Raw genomic sequence first — 27,454 nt, 5'->3', positions numbered from 1 at the left:
TCTGATTCTTAGTCATCAGATTCCAGTATGACCTGAAACAATCTTTGGAGAAGCCCAGCTGGCGAATGTTTGGCTCTGGTTCATTGGCGAAACTCTCCGATCAAACTTTCAATCCCATTCTTCCCTCTGGCTCCAGTATTCCCACTCCTTTACAGGTTTTACCAAACTCCTTTCAGAAGTTCCTGTAGAATCTGATAATCTGATAGCTTCCTTTTCAGATAACAAAATCATGTCTGAATCTTCTTGGAAAGAAGGGATCTTGGGCCCACAGAAATGGAACCCTCAAAGTTGCTACGAAAGTTGATGAGGTGGTTAAGAAGGTGTAGTGTATGGTGTGGTGGCCATGAGGTAACGTTGCATTTCTATAAAACTCTTATTGGACCACACTTGGAATATCGTATTCAGTTCTGGTCATCTCATTTTAAGAAGGATGTGAAAGCTTTAGAGAGGGTGTAGAGGAGATTTACCAGCTTGCTGACTGGATTAGAGAGCATGACTTATGAGGATAAGTTGAACAAGCGAAGGCTTTTCTCTGGAGTGAAGGACGATGATAAAGATCTACAAGATAGCAAGAGGAGTATATCAAGTAGACAGCCAGAGACGTTTCCCTGAGCAGAAATTGTGAATACAAGGGGGCATAATTTTAAAATGAGTGTAGGAAAATATAGGAGGAGGTCTGGGGTAGATTTTTTACACAGAGAGTGGTGTGTGCATGAAATGTGCTGCTAGGGGTGGTGGGAGAGGCAGGTACATTAAGGACATTTATGAGACTCTTAGAAAGCCATATGGATGATAGAAAAATGGAAGGCTATGTGGGACGGAAGGGTTAAATTGTTCTTTGAGTAGGTTAAATGGTCGGCACAACGTTGTGGTCCGCAGGTCTTGTATTGAGCTGTACATTTCTATGTCGCTGTGTGCCAGATAAAAACTCACAACAGGTCAGATGGCATTGTAGAGAGTCACCCAAGCTAGTAGTTCAAATCAGTCCCTTTTCATTGCTTGTTTTCAGATCTTCCAGCACCTCCAGCCCCATCTAGTTTACTTCACTCAGTGCTGCTCCTCAGCATCCCTCGTGACCTTGAACGCTCAATCACATACTCATCAAACTTCCTTTGAGTCAAATGATCTCTCCCCTCCCAACCCGGAACAACCTTCCCTCCTCAGCTTGCACAACTCTTCTCCTGGGGCCACCTGCAAGATCTCCTCCACACCCCATCCGGGACTCAGCGCCCCGCAGTGGTCCCCAGAGCTGACCATAGAGCTCCGACCAAGGCTGCACTCAGGGGTCAGGTCTTCACTTCCTTGCGGAGCTGGATCCACTCCCTCTGTTCCCCTGAGCATCTCCGAGCTGACCTGAGCTCTGGCCCCAGTGGTCTGTTTCAGGACCAGATGTTGGACACGAGCCCTGCCCAAGGTAACTGACTGTGACCCTGGACACAATGCTGGGACAGGACACTGGTGCCAAATTGTTCCTTTTTCCTGGGAATCTGGAGGGTTTGTGCAGAAACTGCTGGAGACATTTCCCAGTGCCTGCTGTAATTAGATCTGTAGACGGTGCTGGACCATTTCCCAGTGCGTGCTCCAAGTAGTTCTGTAGACAGTGCTGGACCCTATTCCAGTTTCTGCTGTAGGTAATTTTGTGAAGAATGTTGAAGGCAGTACCAAGTGCCCACTACAGGTGCTTTTGTGAATGATATTGGATGCATTTCTCAGTTCCTGCTGTAGTTAGTCTTGTGGACAATACTGAAGGCATCTCCCAGTGCCACTGGAAGTACTTTTGTGGACAGTGATGGAGGCATTTTCCAGTGATCGCTGTAGATAGTCCAGCTCCGAGAACATAAAGGAGGGTAGCAGATAGAATTTAATGCAGACAAATGTGAGGTGTTGGATGGACAAACCAGAGTAGGACTTACACAGTGAATGGAAGGGCACTAAGGAATGCAGTAGAACAGAGGGATCAGCAAACACACTTAGACAGGTACATGGATAGGGAAGGTTTGGAAAGTTATGGGCCACAGGTCAATGGGAATCTTGGTCGGCATGGACCAGTTGAGCTGAAGGAACTGTTTCGCTGCAGTATGATTCTGTGATTCTGGTCCGTTGGACTCACTGGCCTGTAGGTCCCTGGTTAGCACCTGCAGCCCTACGTAGATATAGGCACAACCTTGGCTGCCTTCCACTCTTCCAGTACTTCAGCCTGGGTGTATGATGACACAGGGCCCAACAATTTCTTCCATGAGTTCCCACAACTTCCTAGGGATGGTATGAAAGACTAGATTTTCACTGTATATATAACAAACCATTCTACCAGTTTACCAACTTAATGTGATATTTTTCTTCAACCTCAGTCCAACGGAGCTGCCACTGTTCTGAGGAAACCACGGAAACCAGCAAGATTACATACACTCCAGGTGAGTCCAGGAGTGGCTGTCGTCCAGTAACACTAATAGTGTTGTGTAGTTAACTAAATGTTGTACTCTTTATGCACTTTATGCCATCTTGGACATCTAGAGAATAGTTTTTATCATCTATTAAGATGTATCAGTTGGTAGGTTAATTGGTCATTGTAAATTGTCCTGTGATTAGACTCTGACTGGGGATCGTTGGGTGGCACGGCTTGAAGAGCAAGAAGGGACAATGCCACTTTGTATCTCAATAAAAAAGAACATTTCTAAAAACTATAATTTTATGTGCTGCATGTGGTACACAGTATGTACTGTGTTCTGCGCCTTAGTCCCAGAGGAACGATGTTTCATTTATCTTTATATATGTGTATGGTTGAATGACAAAGTGAACTTGAAACAACATCAAGACTCATCGCATGAGATGGGTTCAGTGAATAGAATAGTTTGCAGTCAGAATCCGATGGACAAATCTATTTCTATTGCTGTCGGAGGTAGCTTGAATGTCACAAATTTATAAATTAAGCTGAACAATACACAGTTTGAAACCTGTAATTAATAACAGCAATATATCGAGAATTCAGCCACAGGCGTGGAGAAAACAAAATGCTTTAACCCTCTGGCCAGCTGGATCGTATTTATTTTACATCTGATTTGTACATAAGGAATCTTTATCAGCAACAGAAAATAAATTTTGTTTGAAGGTGAGTTGTTAGATGAAACACAGAGGTGTTTAGACCTGTTCCTTTAATCCTTTGATAATTGTTAACAGGAAATGCAGAGGGATTCTGCTGAGGGTTTCTGACATAAACACTCAATTCCTACTGGCTGAAGGTAGGTGAGTTGCCTTTCAGAAAGTTGTTGGCACACCGCCCACACAGAGAGAATGCTCCAACTAACTACCTTGTAAACAATACCAGCTTCCAGGGCCTGCACGTCTGAGAGACCTGGCCTGCCTCCAAGAGTTACTCCAGAGATACCAAAACAATAACAGACTGTGAAACAGAGATCAGATCAATTCCCTCTTAAAGACTACTGCTGGTTTTGTCAGTGTTTTTGAATCCATCTTGGAAGCTAGAACATTTTTTTTGAGCTTTAGTGGTAGCTTGACCTGTGCTAGTATCTCAATAGGCAGACAACTCTTCTCTCTCTCTCTCTCTCTCTCTCTCTCTCTCTCTCTCTCTCTCTCTCTCTCTCTCTCTCACACACACACACACACACACACACACACACACACACACACACACACACACACACACACACACACACACACACACACACACACACACACACACACACACACACACACACACATCACAACCTCTCCCAGAGCTGCCCACCACATACACACAGATGTACAACCAAGACTTTACCAAAAGTTGAAAAACTGATGAAGTTCCAGAACAGAAGTCCCTCAGGGACGGTTTTGGGATGCTATGCCAACCAAGTGTCCAATAGACTACTAGACCTCAGCTCGCCAATCTAACAATTTGCCACATAAACACACAAACAGGCAGACACACACACCACAGTTTCCACTACTCCTACACTGAACACACACACACACATCACCATCTCTGAATCACCATTCCCAAATCTCTGCTCACCAACAGACCAAATTCCATCATTCCCGAATCTCTGCTCACCGAGAGTCAAATTCCATCAGTTCCTGAATCTCTGCTCACATACAGACCAAATTCCATCAGTTCCCAAATCTCTGCTCACCAACAGACCAAATTCCATTAGTTCCCAAATCTCTGCTCACCAACAGACCAAATTCCATTATTCCCAAATCTCTGCTCACTGAGTGTCAAATTCCATCAGTTCCTGAATCTCTGTTCACCAACAGACCAAATTCCATCAGTTCTCGAACATCTGCTCACCGACAGACCAAATTCCATCAGTTAGTAGTTTAAACATCACAGATGAACCTTGTCACAAACCTTAAAACATACATCATTTGTGTCAAATCAAATCAGCAAGGATTGTGCTGGAGGTGCTCTGCAAGTGTTGCCACGTTTCTGGTGGCAGTACCTCATGCCCACAACTTTCTGCCTCTTCTTTATTTATTTGTTTACTGAGATTGATAGCATAATAGGCTTTTCCCGCTCTTCGAGCCACACCACCCAGAAATCCACCAAATTATTGCTAGCATAATCATAGGGCAATTTTACAATAACCAATAAGCCTACCATCCAGTACGTCTTTGGACTGTGGCAGTACACCAGAACACCCTGAGGAAACCCACGTGGTCACTGGGAGAATGTACAAACCCCTTACAGACAGTGGCAGGAATTGAACCCGGGTTGCTGGTGCTATGAAGTGTGCTAACCACCACACTACAATGCCACCCCCAAATGTCTTTGGAGTGTGGGAGGAAAATGTAGGACCCAGAGGAAACCCACATGGTCATGGTGAGAACATACAAAAAAGTTCAAAGTAATTTGTTTTCAAAGTACATATATATCACCATGTAAAACCCTGAGATTCATTGTTTTGTGGGCATATTCAGCAAATCCATTGACAAACAGTATCATTGAAGGACCTCACCAACTTGGGCATTCAACCATTGTGCAAAAGGTAACAAACTGCAAATACAAAAAGAAAAAATAATAATAAGTAAGCAATAAATATCAAGAACATGTGGCAGTATTGAAACCCAACCTTGCATCTGGTTGCTGTTTAGCATTGTGCTAACTGCTTCATTACCATGCTGACCACAAATAAACTGAAGGCATAACATCAAAACCCCATGTTAAAAGTTCTCTGACATTTGCACAGGTTGTGAAAGATGGTACTGCCTATACGTAATGCCCATCCAGGTACACTGAGAGGGGTGAGTTGAGGCTTTATAAGGCGCTGCTGAAATGGCAGATCAGACTTGATGAGCCAAATTGCCTATTCTTTTTAAATTTATTCATTTTATGGGAAGTGAGCATCGCCAGCTAAGCCAACATTTATTGTCCATCCCGAATTGCCCTTGAGAAGGTGGTGATGAGCTGCCCTCTTGAACTGCTGCAGTCCCTGAGATATAGGTGCACCCACTGTGCTGTTAGGGAGGGAGTTCCATGATTTTGACCCAGTGACAATGAAGGAATGGTAATTTGTTTCCAAGTCAGGATGGTGAGTGACTTGCAGGGGGATTTCCAAGTGATGGGGTTCCTAGGTATCTGCTGTTCTTGTCCTTCCAAATGGTAGTGGTTGTGGGTCTGGAAGGTGCTGCCTTAGGAACTTTGGTGTGTTGTTGCAGTGCATCTTGTAGATAGTACACACTGCTGCAACTGTTCGATGGTGGGGGGATCGGATGCTTGTGGAAGGGGTCCCAATCAAGTGGGCTGCCTTGTACTGGATGGTGTCAAGTTTCCTGAGTGTTGATGGAACTGCACTCATCCAGGCGAATGGTGAGTATTCCATTACACTCCTGACCTGATCCTTGTAGATGGTGGATAGGCTTTGGGGAGTCAGGAGGTGAGTTACACGCCACAGGATTCTTAGCCTTTGACCTGTACTGGTAGCCACTGTGCTTATATGGCTAGACCAGTTCAGTTTCCTGTCAATGGTAACCCCCAGGATGTTGATAGTAGGGGATTCAGTGACGGTGATGCCACTGAATGTCAAGGGGACGATGGTTAGAGCCTTTCTTGTTGGAGATGGTCATTGCCTGGCACTTGCGTGGCTTGAATGTTACTTGCCACTTGTCAGCCCAAGTCTGGATATTGTCCAGTCCTGCTGCATTTGGGTATGAACTGCTTCACTATCTGAGGAATCACAAATGGTACAGAACATTGTGCAGTCATCTGTGAACATCCCCACTTCTGCGCTTATGATGAAAGGAAGGTCACTGATGAAGCAGCTGAAGGTGGTTGGTCCCAGGACACTCCCCTGAGGAACACCTGCAGTGATGTCCTGAGGATGAGATGATTGACCTCCAACCACCACAACCATCTTCCTTTGTGTCAGGTGTGATTCCAACCAGCAGAGGGTTTTCCCCTAATTCCCATCAACTCCATTTCAGCTAGGGCACTTTGATGCTATACTCGGTCAAATGCTGCCCTGATATCGAGGGCTATCACTCTCACCTCACCTCTGGTATGTAGCTCTTTGGCCCATGTTTGGACCAAGGAGGTGATGAGGTCAGGAGCTGAGTAGCCTTGACAGAACCCAAACTGGGCTCCTATATTTCTGTTCCTGTATCTTATAGTTGTTTAGTCTTACGATCTGCACAACTCCTGTCTTGCTCCTTAGGTGTGAATTCAACAACTGACAACTCAACACAAGAAATCAATGCCACCACAATCATTGGGACAAGTTCTGGTAGGAGCATCTCCAGTGGGAGCTTCACTGACCCCGTAGATGTTGCTATGGAACGCCAGGCAGAGAGTTACCCAGAAGATTCACCCGGACAAAATGGAGAAAAATCCAAAATGCAGGTAACATTATTCACTCCGAACAAGAGAACACAGAGGTGTCGTTCAACATTCTATATTCCACATGACAGGTATACGTAGATAGGGTACATACGTGCAAGCTTTCCCAGTAAGGTTGGGTGAGACTAGGTCATAGGCTAAGCGTAGAAGGTGAAGTATTTAAGTGGAACATGTGGGAGAACCCAGAGGTTGGTCCGACTGTGACCAATGGAAATGGTGGATGTAGGTTTGATTTCAACACTTAAGATAAGTTTGGATAGGTACATGATTGGGAGGGGTATGGAGGGCTATGGTGCATGTACAGGTTGACGGGACTAGACAAAATAACAGTTTGGCATGGACTAGATGGGCTGAAGGGCCTGTTTCAGTGCTGTAGCACTCTATGACTCCAAAACACTCCATACCATACAACAAGTCACAATTCCTATAGAGTTGTGGCCAGAAAAGCACGCGGTGCCCCAGCGGAACTTTTTGTAAAGTTGGAGCATAACCTCCCTCCTTCTGTAGTCCCTGTCGTTAATGATGAAGGACAATACACTGCGTGCCTTTATAAACACACTATCTCCTTGCCTGTTTTTGTGCTGTGGTACTCTATGACCCTAACCCAAGGAACCTCCTCTGAAATTTAGTGAGATCTTGACTAACCTTTTTTCTACTATGACCTGCCACCATTGTCCCAAATCTGGTTTAGCAGGACAGCTTCAGTCTCCAGCAGAAACCTAACAATGGGCCCTACATCAGTCACTGGTTGAGGCAGAGATTTCCCAACCTCTGTCATCCTCTATGTCATTCTGAACTTCACTCCAGAATGCTGCTCAACTTCTGGACCTATAGAAACTGAGTCTGTAATACTTCCACCTCAGTGGGCCAAGGCCAATCCCATTAACGTTGCATCCTAGCTGTCTACATATATGCAAGACAGGGCAGTACGATGTGGGGTGCAAGCTGTTGCCCATAAACAAGCTCTCCCTCTCAGCTGATGAATCCAAGGAAAGGACAGACTCCAACACAGTTTCGCACCAGCGGAGTCACAAGAGTTGCCTGTCAGCACAGAACTCAACATAGGACTGTATAGGGACTCCAGCGGCAGATTTTTCCTTTGGATTTACTCCTGAACCCTTCCCCATGAGTGGGTGTAGCTGCAAGGCAGAAGAGGTATGGGATCAGAGTTTTCCTTCTCCTAGATGAGCTGACAAGCCCCATCTACTCAGAGTGATTGTTTTTAAGGAGCCAGTTACCTGCCTTTGCCCCTTGTCTTGTCAATAGAAATATTTCTGCCAGGCTTAGTAGCCAAGCCACATGTGAAGGCCAGGAGCTGGACATGGTTGTAAGAGGTTATTTGAAATGCTTGCTATTGGGAGCATTCAATAGGTAGTGGGAGCTCGTCCCCACTACACCCACACCCCCAGCTATGAGAACCTAAAGAAACTCGCTAATACCTGACACCCTTGGCTCTATTCAAAAGAACGTTTCTGTGTGGGAGAGAGGCACACGAGTCAGGCTCAGAACAGCACTTGTGGAACATCAGCCCAGCTCAAACTCGGTCAGATGTTGCTCAGCTGTGTAATCTGAGGATCTACTTGTCTGTGAACAGTTAGAGTGTCACATCACTACAGAAGAGGATAGCTGCGAACTGTTCCCTCTCAGATGGTGGGTGCACAGCCTCACAGTAACTGAAATGCTCCCACACATAGAAACATAGAAAACCTACAGCACAATACAGGCCCTTCAGCCCACAAAGCTGTGCCGAACATGTCCTTAACTTAGAAATTATCTAGGGTTACCCATAGCCCTCAATTTTTCTGAGCTCTATATACCTGTCCAGAAGTCTCTTAAAAGACCCTGTCGTTTCTGCCTCCACTACTAGAGCCCATTCCACGCTCTCACCACCCTCTGCATAAAAGTCTTACCCCTGATATCTCCTCTGTACCTACTTCCAAGCACTTTAAATGTGCCCCCTTGTGCTAGCCATTTCAGCCCTGGGAAAAAGCCTCTGATTATCCACACAATCAATGCCTTTCATCTTCTTATACACCTCTATCAGGTCACCTCTCATCCTCTTTCGCTGCAAGGAGAAAAGGCCAAGTTCACTCAACCTATTCTCATAAGGCATGCTCCCCAATCCAGGCAATATCCTTGTAAATCTCCTCTGCACCCTTTCTACAGCTTCCACATCCTTCCTATAGTGAGGCGACCAGAAATGAGCACAGTACTCCAAGTGTGGTCTGACCTGGGTCCTACGTAGTGGCAACATTATCTCTTGGCTCCTAAACTCAATCCCACAATTGATGAAGGCCAATGCACTGTATGCCTTCTTAACCACAGAGTCAACCTGCACAGCTGCTTTGAGTGTCCAATGGACTCAGACCCCAAGATCTCTCTGATCCTCCACACTGACAAGAGTCTTACCATTAATACTATATTCTGTCATCATACTTGACCTACTAAAATGAACCACTTCACACTTATCTGGGTGGAACTCCATCTGCGACTTCTCAGCCCAGTTTTGCATCATATTGATATCCCACTGTAACCTCTGACAGCCCTCCACACCATCCACAACACACTTAGCTGTCATTGCCGCACAGCTGGAATTTTCTTTGATATAATGTTAATATAATTTAAAAATATGCTAATATTTTGAAATCTTCATTAATATACTTGTGAAATACCTATAATTCATTATGTGTTAATAATATAATCTATAATTTTTCTAAATGTTCATATATAGACATGACAAAAAACAATTAAACATTTAGTTTTTTAAGACATGCACAGTTTCAGACTGTGTAAACAATTCCTGTTCAAGCCAATGGTTGGTCCACATGTGCAAAAAAAATTAGAAGGAACATTGAAGGGGAAGATTAGAGGCAAGCCTACACACCTTCTGAACAAAACTAGTTCTTCATGTTTCTCTGCAGATAAAATATCCTTCTTTCTCAATGAGTTCTAGATTAATTGCTGTTCCATAAACATGTTTTAATATATTTGCGTTAAAAACAGGAAATGTGCTTCCTTACTCCCACGGACTGACAATGGATCAATGGAACATTATCTCATATTGCCCTCTTTCAAGATGTAAACTTATAGCATCCTCTCTCAAACGGCCAAAAAGCTATTTCCTGCTGTTAATAATGTGTCCATAGAGCCCATTTTGTAACATCCTTATGTGATTCCTTAGACCCCGGTTTATCCAAAAAATCTGTAAATATTTCCACTTTTTGTCAGATGACAGGACAGGCCCCAAAGCCTGTTGCCAAAATAATGTCGACAGCCACAACTCCGTCAGGCAAGTACCGAGCTGCTGTCTGATCATCAGAGGCCCCGGATCAATGCTGACCCCGGATCAATGCTGGTGGTGTGGAGTTCACACCTTCTGCCTGTGAAGATGACTGTTTCCCTAGGGTTCATCTGTTTTGTTGCATCTTGACTGGTCGCACAGATTGTCCTTAGCGTGTAGCCGAGTGAGGGGGAGCTGAAATCATCTGGGGAGAGTAGACTGCAGTCCTTATGTTGTATAAGCTGTTGCGGAGGTCACACTGGGAGTACTGTGTAGAGTTCTGGTCACTCTGTTATGAGTGGCAGGATGGAGAATGATCTCTACCAAAGGAGGTGTGCGACCATAAAACCGTAAGATATAGGAGCAGAGTTGACCCATTTGGCCCAACCGAGTCATAGCTGATCCATTTCCCTCTCAGCCCCAATCTCCTGCCTTCTCCACTTATCCCTTCATGCCTTGACTAATGAAAAATCTTCAACCTTTGCCTTAAATATACCCAAAGTCTTGGCCTCCACAGCCACCTGTGGCAGCAAATTCTACAGATTCTCCACTCTCTGGCTAAAGAAATTCCTCCTCATTTCTGTTCTAAATGGATGCCCATCTATTCTGAGACTGTACCCTCTGGTCCGAGACTCCCCTACCAAAGGAAGCATTCTCCCCACATCCATTCTATGGAGACCTTTCAACATTCAATAGGCTTCAATGAGAACACCCCCCCCCCCAATTTTTTCTGACTTCCAATGAATACAGGCCCAGCCATCAAACTCTCCTTCCATCTGCTAGAGTCTTGGTCACCCTTGGGGAAGGTGTAGCACCTGCTTAGCCCCCCGATCAGGGTCACGTGAAGCCATGGGAACAGGTGATGGATGGTCGTATGAGCAGCCGGTGCATATCACAAGTCCTGGTTATGCGACCACTGACGCCAGGCTGACAATCTCTGAAGAGTATTGACAGTGGTTCCAGTCACCTATCTTGTAAAGACACTGCCCAGAAGAAGGCACTTCTGTAGAAAAACTTGCCAAGAACAATCATGGTCAAGGAAAATCCATGATCGCCTAGGTCATACGACAGGGCACTTAATGACTGAGCATTCTAGGATACATGTAGTTAAACTGGTAAAAGTCAGAAAATGTTTACAAGTATGTTTCCAGGACTAGAGGGCCTGAGTTATAGGGAGAGCCAAGTCCGAGAATGAGAAAAATGTTTGAAGTTAAGAGAGACAATGATAAGGTGGATGCTATTAGCCCCTTCCCAGTGTAGGGAAGTCCATAACTGGTGGGCATGGATTTAGGTTGAGAGGAGAAAGACATAAAAGGGACCTAGGGAGCAACTTTTTCACAGAGAGACTGGTGAGTGTATGGAATCAGCTGCCACAGGAAGTGGTTGAGCAGGTACAGTTGTATTTGAGAAGCACTTGGATGGGTCAAGGATGGGTGGGGCTTGGAGAGATGATAGGCCGAATGCAGAAAATTGGGATTAGCTGAGTGGGCATCATGGTCAGCATAGAGTGGATGGGCTGAAAGACCTATATCCGTACTGTATTGCTGTATGACTGTGAGTGAATGGGCCTGTTCTGTTACTGTATCTCCCTCTATAATACATTGACAATGAGAGTGGAACCCAACAGAAGTCAAAACAGAGGATGGAGGAAGTGAGCAGCTGCTGGTTTGGACGCTGGGCGGTCACTCAGCTGCACGGGGGCATGAGGGCACTGGGATAGCCGCTCAGCCATCGTGGGAGTTCACTGTGTTCAGCCACTCCGTACCTCCTGCCCAATGGTAGCTGCGGGAAGTTGGCACGGTCCGGGTGGCGGTTATCTTTGATGATAGTTGTTGCCTTCTTGAAGCAGCACCTCCTGTAGATACTAGCGATGGATAATTAGGGAATTGTTGGGATTTACTGATATTTCTGCCTACTTCATTGAAAATCCATGCATACCTAGAAGCCTTGAGCTTCTGATGAAATCTGGAACCATTTAGATCATTCTGGGGAATCCTTCCAAAGGTCCTGTGACAGAATTGGTTTGGTGAATGGAAAAGTGCAGGAAATCTGGGAGATCTAAAGGAGGAAAATTTGAGCCTTTCATAAATGAAAGAAAAAATACAGCATACGATGGAATTCCCAGATAAAAGCAGTGGTGTTCTTTGTTGACTACAGCTTCGCATTTAAAACTATCATCTCCTCAAAACTAATCAATAAGCTTCAAGGACTTAATACGTCCTTGGGCAATTGGATCCTGATTTCCTCGCTTGCAGATCCCAGTCATTTGGATTGGCAACAACATCTCTTCCACAATCTCCATCAGCAAAGGTGCACCATAAGGCTGTGTGCTTAGCTACCTGCTTTACCCACTTTACACTTATAACTGTGTGGTTAAGTAGAGCCCCAATGTCATTTTCAGGTCTGCTGATGTAGGGTGAATCAATGGTGGTGACGAATCAGCACATAGGAGGGAAATTGAAAATCTGGCTGAGTGATGCCACAACAACAGCCTCTTACTCGATGTCAGCAAGACCAAGAAGCTGATTATTGACTCCAGGAGGAGGAAAACAGAGGTCCATGAGCCAGTCTTCATCAGTGAATCAGAATTGGAGAGGATCAGCAACTTTGAATTCCTTGGTGTTATAGAACATAGAACATAGAATAGTACAGCACATTACAGGCCCTTCGGCCCACAATGTTGTGTCAACCCTCAAACCCTGCCTCCCATATAACCCCCCACCTTAAATTCCTCCATATACCTGTCTAGTAGTCTCTTAAACTTCACTAGTGTATCTGCCTCCACCACTGACTCAGGCAGTGCATTCCACGCACCAACCACTCTCTGAGTGAAAAACCTTCCTCTAATATCCCCCTTGAACTTCCCTCCCCTTACCTTAAAACCATGTCCTCTTGTACTGAGCAGTGGTGCCCTGGGGAAGAGGCGCTGGCTGTCCACTCTGTCTATTCCTCTTAATATCTCGTACACCTCTATCATGTCTCCTCTCATCCTCCTTCTCTCCAAAGAGTAAAGCCCTAGCTCCCTTACTCTCTGATCATAATCCATACTCTCTAAACCAGGCAGCATCCTGGTAAATCTCCTGTGTACCCTCTCCAATCCTTCCACATGCTTCCTATAATGAGGCAACCAGAACTGGACACAGTACTCCAAGTGTGGCCTAACTAGAGTTTTATAGAGCTGCATCATTACATCGCATCTCTTAAACTCTATCCCTCAACTTATGAAAGCTAACACCCCATAAGCTTTCTTAACTACCCTATCTACCTGTGAGGCAACTTTCAACTCTGCTCCTCCACACTACCAAGTATCCTGCCATTTACTCTGTACTCTACCTTGGAGTTTGTCCTTCCAAAGTGTACCACCTCACACTTCTCCAGGTTGAACTCCATCTGCCACTTCTCAGCCCACTTCTGCATCCTATCAATATCTCTCTGCAATCTTCGACAATCCTCTACACTATCTACAACACCACCAACCTTTGTGTCATCTGCAAACTTGCCAACCCACCCTTCTACCCCCACATCCAGGTCGTTAATAAAAATCACAAAAAGTAGAGGTCCCAGAACAGATCCTTGTGGGACACCACTAGTCACAACCCTCCAATCTGAATGTACTCCCTCCACCACAACCCTCTGCCTTCTGCAGGCAAGCCAATTCTGAATCCACCTGGCCAAACTTCCCTGGATCCCATGCCTTCTGACTTTCTGAATAAGCCTACCGTGTGGAACCTTGTCAAATGCCTTTCTAAAATCCATGTAGATCACATCCACTGCACTACCCTCATCTATGTGCCTGGTCACCTCCTCAAAGAACTCTATCAGGCTTGTTAGGCATGATCTGCCCTTCACAAAGCCATGCTGACTGTCTCTGATCAGACCATGATTCTCTAAATGCCCATAGATCCTATCTCTAAGAATCTTTTCCAACAGCTTTCCCACCACAGACATAAGGCTCACTGGTCTATAATTACCTGGACTATCCCTACTACCTTTTTTGAACAAGGGGACAACATTCACCTCCCTCCAATCCTCCGGTACCATTCCCATGGACAACAAGGACATAGAGATCCTAGCCAGAGGCTCAGCAATCTCATCCCTTGCCTCGTGAAGCAGCCTGGGGAATGTTCCATCAGGCCCCGGGGACTTATCCATCCTAATGTATTTTAACAACTCCAACACCTCCTCTCCCTTAATATCAACATGCTCCACAACATCAACCTCACTCATATTGTCCTCACTGTCATCAAGTTCCCTCTCAGTGGTGAATACCAAAGAGAAGTATTCATTGAGGACCTCACTCACTTCCACAGCCTCCAGGCACATCTTCCCACTTTTATCTCTAATCGGTCCTACCTTCACTCCTGTCATCCTTTTGTTCTTCACATAATTGAAGAATGCCTTGGGGTTTTCCTTTACCCTACTCGCCTAGGCCTTCTCATGCCCCCTTCTTGCTCTTCTCAGCTCCTCCTAAAGCTCCTTTTTTGCTACCCTATATTCCTCAATAGATCCATCTGATCCTTGCTTCCTAAACCTTATGTATGCTGCCTTCTTCCATCTGACTAGATTTTCCACTTCACTTGTCACCCATGGTTCCTTCACCCTACCATTCTTTATCTTCCTCACTGGGACAAATTTATCCCTAACATCCTGCAAAAGATCCTTAAACATTGACCACATGTCCATAGTACATTTCCCTGCAAAAACATCATCCCAATTCACACCCGCAAGTTCTCGCCTTATAGCCTCATAATTTGCCCTTCCCCAATTAAAAATTTTCCTGTCCTCTCTGATTCTATCCTTTTCCATGATAATGCTAAAGGTCAGGGAGTGGTGATCACTGTCCCCCAGATGCTCACCAACTGACACATCTATGACCTGACCCGGTTGATTACCTGATACTAGATCTAGTATGGCATTCCCCCTAGTTGGCCTGTCAACATACTGTGACAGGAATCCATCCTGGACACACTTAAATTCTGCCCCATCTAAACCCTTGGAACTAATCAAGTGCCAATCAATATTAGGGAAGTTAAAGTCACCCATGATAACAACCCTGTTATTTTTGCACCTTTCCAAAATCTGCCTCCCAATCTGCTGCTCGGTATCTCTGCTGCTACCAGGGGGCCTATAGAATACCCTCAGTAGAGTAACTGCTCCCTTCCTGTTCCTGACTTCCACCCATACTGACTCAAAAGAGGATCCTGCTACATTACCCACCCTTTCTACAGCTGTAATAGTATCCCTGACCAGTAATGCCACCCCTCCTCCCCTTTCCCCCCCTCTCTATCCCTTTTAAAGCACTGAAATCCAGGAATATTGAGAATCCATTCCTACCCTGGTGCCAGCCAAGTCTCCGTAATGGCCACCGCATCATAATTCCATGTATGTATCCTGTTACGTATTCAGGCAACAATAAATATATGTGATTTAGGCAAGGGTTTTAATAACAAATAACATGTTTATTAAACACTGAAAACAAACCCCCCAAAAGTAAACAAACACTAACGTAACCGGAAAACAGCTGCTGTGCGGCAGCTTAACAGTTCTTAAAGCGATGTTGCAAAAACAGTTGTTTAAAGCGATATTGCCAAAAGTTCAAAATGCTCAGTCCATTTAAAAGGAGAGACTTTTTAAGGCGATTTAAATTCTCTTCCACGTCGTTTTCCTTCGATCCCCGGTGTCCAACTCTTCCCACGACTAATTTTATGAAACGTAACTGCTTAAAGGCACTGACCTTCCCTTTATCACTCTGTCCTCAATCTTCTGCTATCCCGCAGAGATTAACACGAGAACAGTCAACGAAATCCTTCCGAATGAGGATCACACAAGGTCGAACCCATTCCACCGTCGAAATTCGATTCTCCTCGATCTTTAACTCCCGAACTTTTATCTTCACTCTCCACTAGCAGTATTGTAAAGAAACTGCTGGCAATGACCTTTTAAACTTTAGGCATTAGATAAAACTTCATCTTTCAACTAAACTGCGTCATCACATTAAATCACGCAGTGGCATGAAGTCAGCTTGGCAAATCCAGCCACGAACTGCCCCTCCCCACAGGGCGGGGTCCTCCTCTTATACCCTGTAAAAAAAACCTGTCACATGAACTCTACTGGCGGGAAAATGACGTCACTCCACCATCACAAGACCATTACCTCAAGTCCAGTATAGCTTCAACCCCAGTCACGTGACAAGGGTACCACTGTCACGTGTCATGAGTACGTAACAATCCAAGCTCTCAGTTCATCACCTTTGTTCCTGATGCTTCTTGCATTGAAGTGCACACACTTTAGCCCTTCTCCCTTACTACCTTTACACCCTTTATTCTGCTGCTCTTTCCTCAAAGCCTCCCTATCTGTTAGATCTGGCTTTACTCCATGCACTTCTTTCACTGCTCTATCGCTCCGGGTCCCATCCCCCTTGCAAATTAGTTTAAACCCTCCCAAACCATGCTAGCAAACCTACCAGCAAGGATATTGCTCCACCTCGAGTTCAGGTGCAACCCATCCAATCTGTACAGGTCCCACCTTCCCCAGAAGAGATCCCAATGGTCCAAAAATCTAAAACCCTGCCCCCTGCACCTACTCCTCAGCCACGCATTCAACTGCCATCTCCACCAATTCTTGCCATCACTATCACGTAGTGATGTAGTTATCATTTCCGAGGATTCCAGCTTGTAGGTGCAATTACCCGAAGAAAGCACAGCAGTGCCTCTACTTCTTTATGAGTATGCAAAGATTCGACGTGACATCTAAAACCTTTACAAACTTCTATAGAAGTGTAGGGAGAGTATTTCGACTGGATACATCACAGCCTGGTGTGGAAATACCAATGCCCTCGAATGGAAAGTCCTACAAAAAGTGATGGGTATGTTCCAGTCCATCAACACTGAGCACATCTACGTGAAGCATTGTCGCAGGAGAGCAGCAGCCATCATCAGCTCCACCACCACCCAGGTCATGCTCTCTTCTCACTGCTGCCATCAGGACAAAGGCACAGGAATCATAGGTCTCACACCACCACGTTCAGGAACAGTTATTACACTTTAGCCATCAGATTCTTGAACCAAAGGGGATAATATCACTCAACTTCACTTGCCCGATCATTGAAATGTCCCCACAAACTTTGAACTCATTTTCAAGGGCTCTTCATCTCACATCGTCAATATTTATTGCTCATTTATTTATTGTTACGGTTATTACTATTTCTTTCTTTTTGTATTTGCATGATTTGGTGTCGTTTGGTCGAACGCCCGGCTGGTGTGGTCTTCCATTGATTACATTATGGTTGTTATTCTATTATGGATTTATTATGTCTGCGAGGAAACTAACTTCAGGGATGTATATGGTGACATATATGGTGGCATCTGTTAGTCTCGCGAGACCATGGATCTGCGCTTGGAAGGGTTTCCAGGGCACAGGCCTGGGCAAGGTTGTATGGAAGACCGGCAGTTGCCCATGCAGTAAGTCTGCTCTCTCCATGCCACCGATGTTGTCCAAGGGAAGGGCAAGGGCCGATACAGCTTAGCACCAGTGACATCGCAGGAGTTGCCAGAACAAGGTTGAAGACAACGTCGGACTGCCTTAGGGACTCCAGCTCCGGATTTGTCCTCAGGGTTTACTCCCGAAGCCTTTCCCATGAGTGGGTATGGCCGCAAGGCAGCGGAGGTTTGAAATCAGAGTTTTCCCTCTCTTAGATGGACTGCCTTCCCAGGCTGACGAACTCCATCTACCCGAGGGTGACATATATATATATATGTACTTTGATAATGAATTTCCTTTGAACTTTGAACTTTGAAGTGCTGTAAACTCTCAGCAGGTCAGTCAGCAGCTGTGAATCAGTTAATGTTTCAAGACAGTGACTCTTCAGCACAATCATTCTAACAAAATGGAACCAAGCAAAAATATTAACTCCTCTTTCCACTGCTGAGAATTTCTTCTTTTATTTCTGGTGCCATGAACATCGTATACATGCATTTAAATCCATGGGCTTGTTATTGATGAGATTCTGAAATATTTAAAGATTTTATCTAACCTTTGAGTGCAGTACAGAGGTGCGCCAAGGGAGCTTAGTGGTTAGTGCGACGCTATTACATGTCAGAGTGTAAGAGTTCAGAGTTCAAATCTGCTGCCACCTGTAAGGGATTTGTGCGTTCTCCCCATGACTGCATGGGTTTCCTCCAGGTGCTCTGGTTTCCTCCCACAGTCCGAAGACGTACCAGTTAGTAGGTTAATTGGTCATTGCAAATTGTTCTGGGTTAAATTGGGGGGGGGGGGTGCTGCTGGACAGTGCGGCTCATTGAGCTGAAAGGGTCTACTAAAAGGAGGGGCTCATGAGAAATATAGAGTAGCCAGGAAGGAGCTTAAGAAAGGACTTAGGAGAGCTCAAAGGGGGCATGAGAAGGCCTTGGCATGTAGGATTAAGGATAACCCTAAGGTGTTCTATGTGTATGTGAAGAAGGATGACAAGAATGAAGGTGGGGCCGCTAAAGGATAAAGAAGGCAACACGTGCCTGGAGGTAGAGGAGGTTGGGGAGGTCCCAAATGAATACTTTGCTTCAGTATTCACAAGTGAAAAGGACCTTGATCAGGGCGAGGTCAAAATAGATCAGGCCTGTGTGCTAGACAACATGGAGATTAAGGAAGAAGAAGTGTTGGATCTTCTTAAAAACATCAGGATTGATAAGTCCCCAAGGCCAGGCGTGATATACCCCAGGTTGCTGTGGGAAATGAGAGAAGAGATCGCTGGAGCAGTAGCTATGATTTTTGAAGCCTCTTTGGCTGTAGGGGAAGTGCCGGAGGACAGGAGAACGGTAAATGTAGTTCCTTTGTTTAAAAAAGGTAATAGGGAGAATCCTGGGAACTATAGACCAGTGAATCTTACGTCAGTGGTCTGCAAACTATTGGAAAGGATTCTTAAGGATAGGATCTACAAGCATTTGGAGAAGTACAGTCTACTCAAGTATAGTCAATATGGCTTTATGAAGGGAAGGTCGTGCCTCACGAGCCTAATTGAGTTTTTTGAAGAGGTAACAAAAGAAGTTGGTGAGGGTAGGGCGGTAGATGTGGTCTACATGGATTTTAGCAAGGCATTTGACAAAGTTCCCCATGAGAGACTCATCCAGAAAGTCATGAGGCATGGAATCAGTGGAACCTTGGCTGTTCGGATAAAATATTGGCTTACAGGAAGAAAGCAGAGGGTAGTAGTGGAAGGAAAGTATTCTGCCTGGAGGTCGGTGACTAGTGGAGTGCTGCAGGGATCTTTCCTGGGACCCCTGCTCTTTGTGATTTTTATAAACGACCTGGATGAAGAGACGGAAGGATGGGTGTGTAAGTTTGCAGATGACACGAAGATTGGAGGAGTTGTGAATGGAGCTGTAGGTTGTTGAAGGTTACAAGAGGATATAGACAGGGTGCAGAGTTGGGCTGAAAAGTGGCAGATGGTGTTCAATCCGGACAAGTGTGAGGTGATGCATTTTGGAAGGACAAACCAGAAAGCTGAGTACAGGGTTAATAGTCGGTTACTTAAGAGCGTGGATGAACAGAGGAACCTTGGGGTTCAAATCCATACATCCCTCAAGGTCACTGCACAGGTCGATAGGATAGTTAAAAAGGCCTATGGGATGCTAGGCCTCATTTTTAGGGGGATTGAGTTCAAGAGTAGAGAGGTCTTGTTGCAACTCTACAAATCTCTGGTGAGACCGCACTTAGAGTATTGTGTTCAGTTCTGGTCACCTCATTATAGGAAGGATGTGGAAGCTATGGAGAGGGTGCAGAGGAGATTTACAAGGATGTTGCCTGGATTGGAAAACAAGTCTTACGAGGCAAGGTTAGCAGAGCTGGGACTTTTCTCTTTGGAGCATAGAAGGATGCGAGGGGACTTGATAGAGGTCTACAAGATTATGAGAGGTATAGATAGGGTGGATAGCCAGTACCTGTTTCCCAGGGCACCAATAGCAAACACCAGAGGGCATATGTACAAAGTTAAGGGAGGGAAGTTTAGGGGAGACATCAGGGGTAAGTTTTTTACACAGAGGGTTGTGAGTGCCTGGGATGACTTGCCAGGGATGGTGGTGGAGGCTAAAACATTAGGGATATTTAAGAGCCTCTTGGACAGGCACATGGATGAAAGAAAAATGGAGAGTTATGAGGTAGAAGTGCTTTTTAAGGGTATATGGGTCGGCACAACATTGAGGGCTGAAGGGCCTGTTCTGTGCTGTAGTATTCTTGTGTCTAGTATCTAGCTGTGCAGCAGCAGTACAGTGCAATGTATAAAAAATTACTACAAGTAACTTGTACAAGAATATACAAAATATAAATAGCACAAAATGAGAACAAAATATTGTGGTAATGTTCACGGATCTCTGGACTGTTCAGAAATCTGATGGCAGAGGATAAGAAGCTGTTTGCAAAACACTGAGTGTGCTTCCACGGGCTCCTGTACCTCCTCTCTGTAGTGAGGAGAGGGAATGCTCTGGATGGTGAGGGTCCATGACTTTATATGGCCGAGCCTGTCCTGCTCCTACCTTTCCTCCTGGCAACTCGCATTGCCACGGGAACCTGGTGAGGTGAGTGGGAACATCTCTGGGTTAGATGCCTCCTGGAGGAAGCACCTGAGACAGATCCAAACTTCATTCCACAAAGGGCCAACAGAGCTCAGCAGTTCGTGCAGCATCTACGGAGAGGAACAGACCACCAACATTTTGGACTGAAACTATTCATCAGGACTCATTCCCTTTCCTAGCACTGCCTGTCCTGCTGAGCTCCTGCAGCATTTTGAGTGTTTTGCTCTACGTTTACAGCATCTGCAGATCCTCATGTTTATCTGACAGTTATTGGAGATAGTGCCAGTTCCCTGGAGACTTTTTGATTTTGGGCCTGCCCTGCCAAGCTTCCTGACTGAATCCCGCCTGCGATTCCTGCTTTGTACTTAGCCTAACATTGTTTCTTCCTTGTACTGCCCTTGAGTGTATTTATGTTTTGAAATGATCCATAATGATCCATGCAAAACAAACTTTGTCAAAAGGTGTGACAATAATAAATAAACCAATAACATTAGCAATACCAGCCAGGGGTCCCAGCCTATTATCACCGCTTACTCCTCTGGATCCACCAATCACCTGCCACCCCGTCCCCAAACTTTTTAACCTGGCTATCTCCTCTCTTAGGGTGGTGAGGTGGAGATACGTCTCTACCGAAGGAGATGTAAGGAGCTCCTTCCTTCCACTAGCCTGCAGGTCACCCTTGGGCAATGTAGCACCTGCTTTGTCCCCCAATCAGGGTCACGTGAAGCCATGGCAAACCACTCCTGTGGACAAATTTGCCAAGAGCAATTCATTATCGTGGGAAAACCATGATCACCTATGTCATATGACACAGCACATAATGAATGACTGACTCCCCGTTATCATTTCAGTAACAGATGAAGGGTCTCGACCTGAAACATCTATCCTTCTGCAGAAGGTGCCTGTTCCATGGTGTTCCTCCTGCATCTTGTGCAATGCTCCAGATTTCCAGCAAGCTGCGGTCTCTCGCCTCTCCATCAGCAAAGTCAATTTTCTATCAGCCCTCAGATGTGAGTCGCAGCCTCTGATCCCAACAATAATTCCATCGTTGAGGTTTGGCAGCGACAAACTCATGGTGCCCCTGTCATAAATCACCCATTGTTCAGCAAAATAATCACCCCAAGATAATTACTCCTGACCCAAGCATGAAGCCACTTGGCAAACTCGTCAGATATTTGTCCATTCTTATATATCTGTCAGAGAACCAGTCAGGGAAACAAGTGTTTCTACTGTGCAAAACTATTTATGTGGGTTGGGATATTCCGGTCATACCCTCTTTGTTTGTCTTCTCATGCTTTTCCCTCAAAGAGTTCAATTGAGCTTCTGGATTAAATAGTGGTAAGTTATTATTCCTTGCACTTTTCCCATAGATATTTTAACATTTTTGGTCTGAAAGTGAAAGATTTCTGATTTGCAATTCCCCACAGTTCCAAGAACTGTGTTCAACAATGGCTAAAAAGCTAATTTACCCTCGCCCCACCTTACCTTAGCTCACCTCACCAGGTCCACCAGCAAGTCCCAAGCCCTACCTTTTTTTAAACATTTTTGCTTGTTTTGAGGTACTGTATATGCGCTATGGCATTGGGTAATCACTGAGGTACCGTGTAGGCTTTAAGATACTGCTCATGCTCTGTCCTACTGCGTAGGCACTGTGGTATCAGTTAAGCAGTAGTGTGGTGCAATCACTTGAGTCGAGTATGATGGGTGCCATGGTAACCTAGCGGATAGTGCAACGCTATTACAGCTTCGGGAGTTCCAGAGTTCAGAGTTCAATTCCAGTGCCATTCTGTAAAACGTCTGTACATCCTCCCCGTGGTTTCCCCAAGTGCTCTGGTTTCCTCCCACAGTCCAAAGATGTACCACGTAGGTTAATTGATCATTGTACATTGTCCCTTGATTAGCTTAGACCTAATCGGGGGTTGCACGGATTGGCTCGAAGGTCCACAAGGGCCTTGTCCTCACTGTATGGCTAATAAAATGTTCTCCTGAGGGGTTGTCGTCGGTGTGTCCTCAGGTGGCCTCAGATTCTAGTGTAGTGTGGGCATGAGTCACTGGTTGGGCCTTTCGGTTGTTCAGACTCGCTTTTTGCAGCTGGTGTATGCTCTCTGTGAAACGGTGGAGGTCTCTCTCATGTAATGCAGCTCCCTCCTAAAAGATTTCCTCCAAGTGCAATGTCTTCCCAGTCTTTAGATGTATTGTTGAATTTCTTCAGGCTAATTTTAATGTCAGAATTGAGTAAGTGCAGATTTCCTTGGCGGGAACCAAGGGTTCTCTCCTCAGTGGTTAGAGCGCAAAACAAATTCAACAAATGTGTTCAACAAATTCTATTGCTGTTAGCCTGTGGAGTGCGATCTAATGAACACGGGGCAAGTAAGTGAACCTTAGTACGGTTTTCAAAATTGTAAGCCCCTCTGACCAGGTGACACATTTTGATAACCAAGATACACTGAGTGTGACGGAGCGCATGCGGTTAACGCACTCCTTACACACGTTCATCCTCTCGCCTGGTCGTTCTGCGATGCGCTGAGTGTACACATTTCAATGTCTTCCCCAGTATATTCTCACAATTAACCCACTCCTTTCTCTCCACATTGCTACATGCCTTCGGAGTCAGACACCAAAGTTTGGTGTAGTTTCATTCTTTATTTGTATTTAACCGAACACGTGTTGAGCGTTCTGCTGTTACTGGCAGTCGTCTCCCGGCGGTCCCGTGCCGTCTACTGGGTCCGAAACCCAGCTGATGCACTCGGGTTGGTTTTATGCTGCCTTTCCTGCCATACACAGCGGAATATTCTACTTCTTTAGTAATGGGGATATGTGTATGTTTTAAAGGTCGATACATCTGTTTATTTTGTAATATGATTGTACCTAGATTGTGGAGCGCATCATATTCTGATTCATGTGTAGTCTTAAGTTAACTTTGTTGGTAGTTGTGATGGTACATCCTAATGGCAAGTATAAAGCAGCAGATTACGCTCAGTGAGAGACAGATGGGTGCTGCCAGGAACTCACACTGGACAAGAATAAGTATGAAGCTATTGTTGCATTTTTTTTGGTAGATACCTTTCTGTAATTATTGGCAGTTTTCTTTTCAATATTCTTGGTAATTTCTGACACATCTAATAAACATCCTTGCACTAAAGTGTTAAACAACTCCAGTAATTTTTCCTTTGGTCATAACCCATGTATCTAACTCTGAGGCAAGTGATCGGCCAAATGTTGTGGGATTAAAATGTGGGTGATGTGACGGTTAGTACAATGCCACAGCGCCAGCGGTAAGATCGAGGTTCAGCTGCGGTTGTTAAGGAGTTTGTACGTTCTCCCTGTGACTGTATGGGTTTCCTCAGCTGCTCTGATTTCCTCCCACATTCCAAAGCCATGCAATTAGGGTTAGTGAGTTGTGGCCATGCTACGTTGGCATTGGAATCATGGCATCCCTCGTGGACTGCCCAGCACAATCCAGGCTGATTTGATTTGATGCAAAACAATATCTTTCACTGTTAATTTCGATGTACGCATGACAAATAAAGCTAATCTTTATCTTTAAACTATCAAGAAGCCTTACGTCCCACAGCAAAATTTAGGAACCCTACAACAATCAGGTTCCTGGACCAGTGTAGACAACTTCACTCACCTCAACTCTGAACTGATTCTGAAACCTACAGACTCATATTCTCAATATTTTTTTTATTTGAGTAACACACACAAAATACTGGAGGAATTCAGCAGGCTGGGCAGCATCTATGGAAAAGTTGATGTTTCGGGCTGAAACCCTTTGGAAGTCCTACCAAAGGGTTTCGGCCCAAATGGTCGACTGTACTCTTTTCCATAGATGCTGCCTGGCCTGCTGAGTTCCTCCAGCATCTTGTGTGTGTTGCTTGGATTTCCAGCACCTGCAGATTTTCTCTTGTTTATTTTTTATTTGCGCAGTTTATCTTCTTTTGCATGCTGGTTGTTTGTCAGACTTTATTTATGTAGAGTTTTTTTTTGTAAATTCTATTGCATTTCTTTATTTTTCCTGTAAATGCTACAAAAAGTAGTGGATGTAGCCGTCCATCACGAGTAAAGCCCTCCCCACCAGTGCTGTCACAGGAAAGCAGCATCCATCATCAGGGTTCCCGCCACCTAGGACATGCTCTCTTCTCACTGCTGCCATCAGGGAGAAGATACAGGAAGGAGCCTCAGGTCTCACACCACCGTGCTCAGGAACAGTTACTACCCCTCAACCATCAGGCTCTTGAACCAGAGGGGAAAGCTCCATTCAACTTCACTTGCCCCATTATTGAAATGTTCCCACAACCAGTGAACTCACATTCAAAGATGCTTCTTCTCAAGTTTTCAATATTATTATTCATTAATTATTACTATTTTTTTCTTTTGTTCTTGCACAGTTTGTTGTCTTCTGCACTCTGGTTGAACGCCAAAGTAAGGCGGTCTTTCATTGATTCTGCTATGGTTATAATTCTATAGATTTGTTGAGTATGCCCTCAAGAAAACAAATCTCAGGGTTGCATATGGTCATATATATGTACTTTGATAATAAATTTACTTTGAACTTTAATCTTTGAAGGTGACTTCAAGCATGGAGAATCAGGATATCATTACAATAATATTTAATTATCCAAAGACTTTTAGCAGCCTCTGATGTTTCTAGGGGCGTAGATTAATTTAGCCATTTTCACACTAAGATCGGCATCTTTTTTTTCCTCAGGGTACAGAGCCCAAGACCAAACCTCCTACGGTGCTCATCTCTTTACTTACCTTGGGGCTGGTGTGTGCTGGAGGGTTGCTGGGCGCCACCTACCATTCGTGCAAGAAGAGCAGGACTCCCCCGTGCAGGAGACTGGTAACTGCCTTTCCACAGAGGTTTACTGATATTCCATAGGCAGACCCAACAGCATTAGGTTAGAATACAGTGACGCAGGTGCTGGGTGTCTGCATGGGCAGAGGCCAGAGACCCAGGGGATGACTTGTAAAAGGCCACACCCTAAGCAACCTCAGGCTCCAAGGCCATTTCTCTTTGGAGCAAAGGAGGATATGAGACGATAGAGGTGTATAAAATAAGAGGCTTCGATCGAGTGGACAGCCAGTGACTTTTCCCCAGGGTGGAAATGAGTAATGGCATGATACTTTTAAATTAATTTTTTATAAGTTTCTACAATGCGACAAAACAAACAAAAACAGTACAAGAAGAGGCTTATACAGTGCAAAACAAACATTTCAAATGTACAGTTCATAACAATTAAGAAAAAGCACCCATAGTAGAATTGTATGAATTTAGTTACCACCCCACCCTCCCACTACCCAACTCCAAGCCAACCTTACAATATATAAAAAAAGTTAATCAGAACATTTACCACCACAGAGCTGTATTTATAAAAAGAAGGTATATTGCCTACTACCTGAGCTATTATATGTTTACACATCAAAAAAAACATAAATCTTAACCAAAAGAAGCTGGAAGTAAGGGGTTTAAATGCAAAAAGAAAAAAGAGAGGGATGCACCCTTAATCTAAATGGGAATTATGAAATATTCAAGAAAAGGTCCCCACACCTTTTGGAACTTTATGTCCAAATTAAGAAGTGAATAATGAATCTTTTCAAGGTCTAAACAGGAACATAATGTCTCTCAGCCATTGAGCATGAGTGGGAGGTCAGCATCTCTCCACCTAAGGACTGCACGTCTGGCCAAAAGAGAGGCGAAAGACAATGTACGACGCTTAGTCAGAGTCAGATTTGTGTCAACTTCTCCCGAAGTGCTGAAAAGAGCAATCAGAGGGTTCAGTTCCAAGTAACAATTAAGTATATGAGATAAAGTTAAAAAGACACCTCTCCAGAATTTCTCCAAGCTAGGACAAACCCAATACATATGAATAAGGGAAGCCTCGCCCCCTTTACACTTGTCGCAACAGCGACTAGTATCAGGAGAGAACAGATGGCTTAAGTTTAAAGTGACTGGAGGAAAGTATAGAGGGGATGTCAGAGTTAAGTTTTTTACACAGAGAGTGGTAGGTGATTGAAACGCACTGTTAGGAGTGGTGATAGAGACATACATTAGGGACGTAAGAAATTCTTAGATAGGCACATGGATGATAGAAAAATGGAGGCTATGTGGAAGGGAAGAGTTAGTTTGATCTTAGAGCAGGTTATAAGGTTGGCACAACGTTGTGGGACAAAGGATCTGGACTGTTCTGTAGTGTTCCATGTTCTATGTTGTATGAACTTGGCTACAGAAGTAGATGGAGTGGTAAAGAAGGTGAATGTGATGCTTAAACAGAAGAGATTCTGCAGACGCTGGAAATCCAGAGCAACACACACATAATGCCGGAGGAACTCAGCAGGTCAGGCAGTAACTATAGAAATGAATAAACAGTCAGCATTTTGGGCCAAGGTTCTTCATTAGGACATGCTTGCCTTCATCACAAGGGGTATTGAGTATAAGAGGCAGGAGGTCATGTTGCAGTGGTATAAAACGTCACTTGTGCCACGCTTGGAGAATTGTGTGCAGTTCTGGCTGCCCCATTACAGGAGGGATGTGGAGGTTTTGGGGAGGGTGCTGAAGTTCACCAGGATGCTGCCGGGAGTAGAGACAAGGAGAGGTTGAATTAACTCAGGTGGCTTTCTCTGGAGGAACGGAGGCTGAGGGGAGAACTGATGGAGGTTTATAACGTTATGAGAGGCAGAGATAGTGTCGATAGTCATAGATTTGATCTCAGGATAGCAACAGCAAGTACGACAGGGTGAGCATCTAAGGCGAGAGGGGAACGTTTAAAGGAGATGTAT

The 27,454-nt window shown here is 44.8% G+C and overlaps 1 protein-coding gene across 1 annotated transcript in view; it reads left to right on the top strand.

Moving 5' to 3' along the window:
- Positions 1-27,454, top strand: part of cd34 (CD34 molecule) — a 61,824-nt gene that overhangs the window by 11,873 nt on the left and 22,497 nt on the right. The window contains exons 2-4 of the mRNA XM_073030936.1: positions 2,349-2,411; positions 6,648-6,832; positions 25,383-25,517. Of these exons, the coding sequence (XP_072887037.1) occupies positions 2,349-2,411; positions 6,648-6,832; positions 25,383-25,517 (383 nt within the window). The remainder of the gene's footprint in view (positions 1-2,348; positions 2,412-6,647; positions 6,833-25,382; positions 25,518-27,454) is intronic.

Source organism: Hemitrygon akajei, chromosome 27, assembly GCF_048418815.1.
Source record: "Hemitrygon akajei chromosome 27, sHemAka1.3, whole genome shotgun sequence".
In the NCBI taxonomy this organism is placed as follows: domain Eukaryota; kingdom Metazoa; phylum Chordata; class Chondrichthyes; order Myliobatiformes; family Dasyatidae; genus Hemitrygon; species Hemitrygon akajei.
Note: the sequence above shows the minus strand (reverse complement) of the source record. Positions and strands in the feature narration are given on the sequence as shown.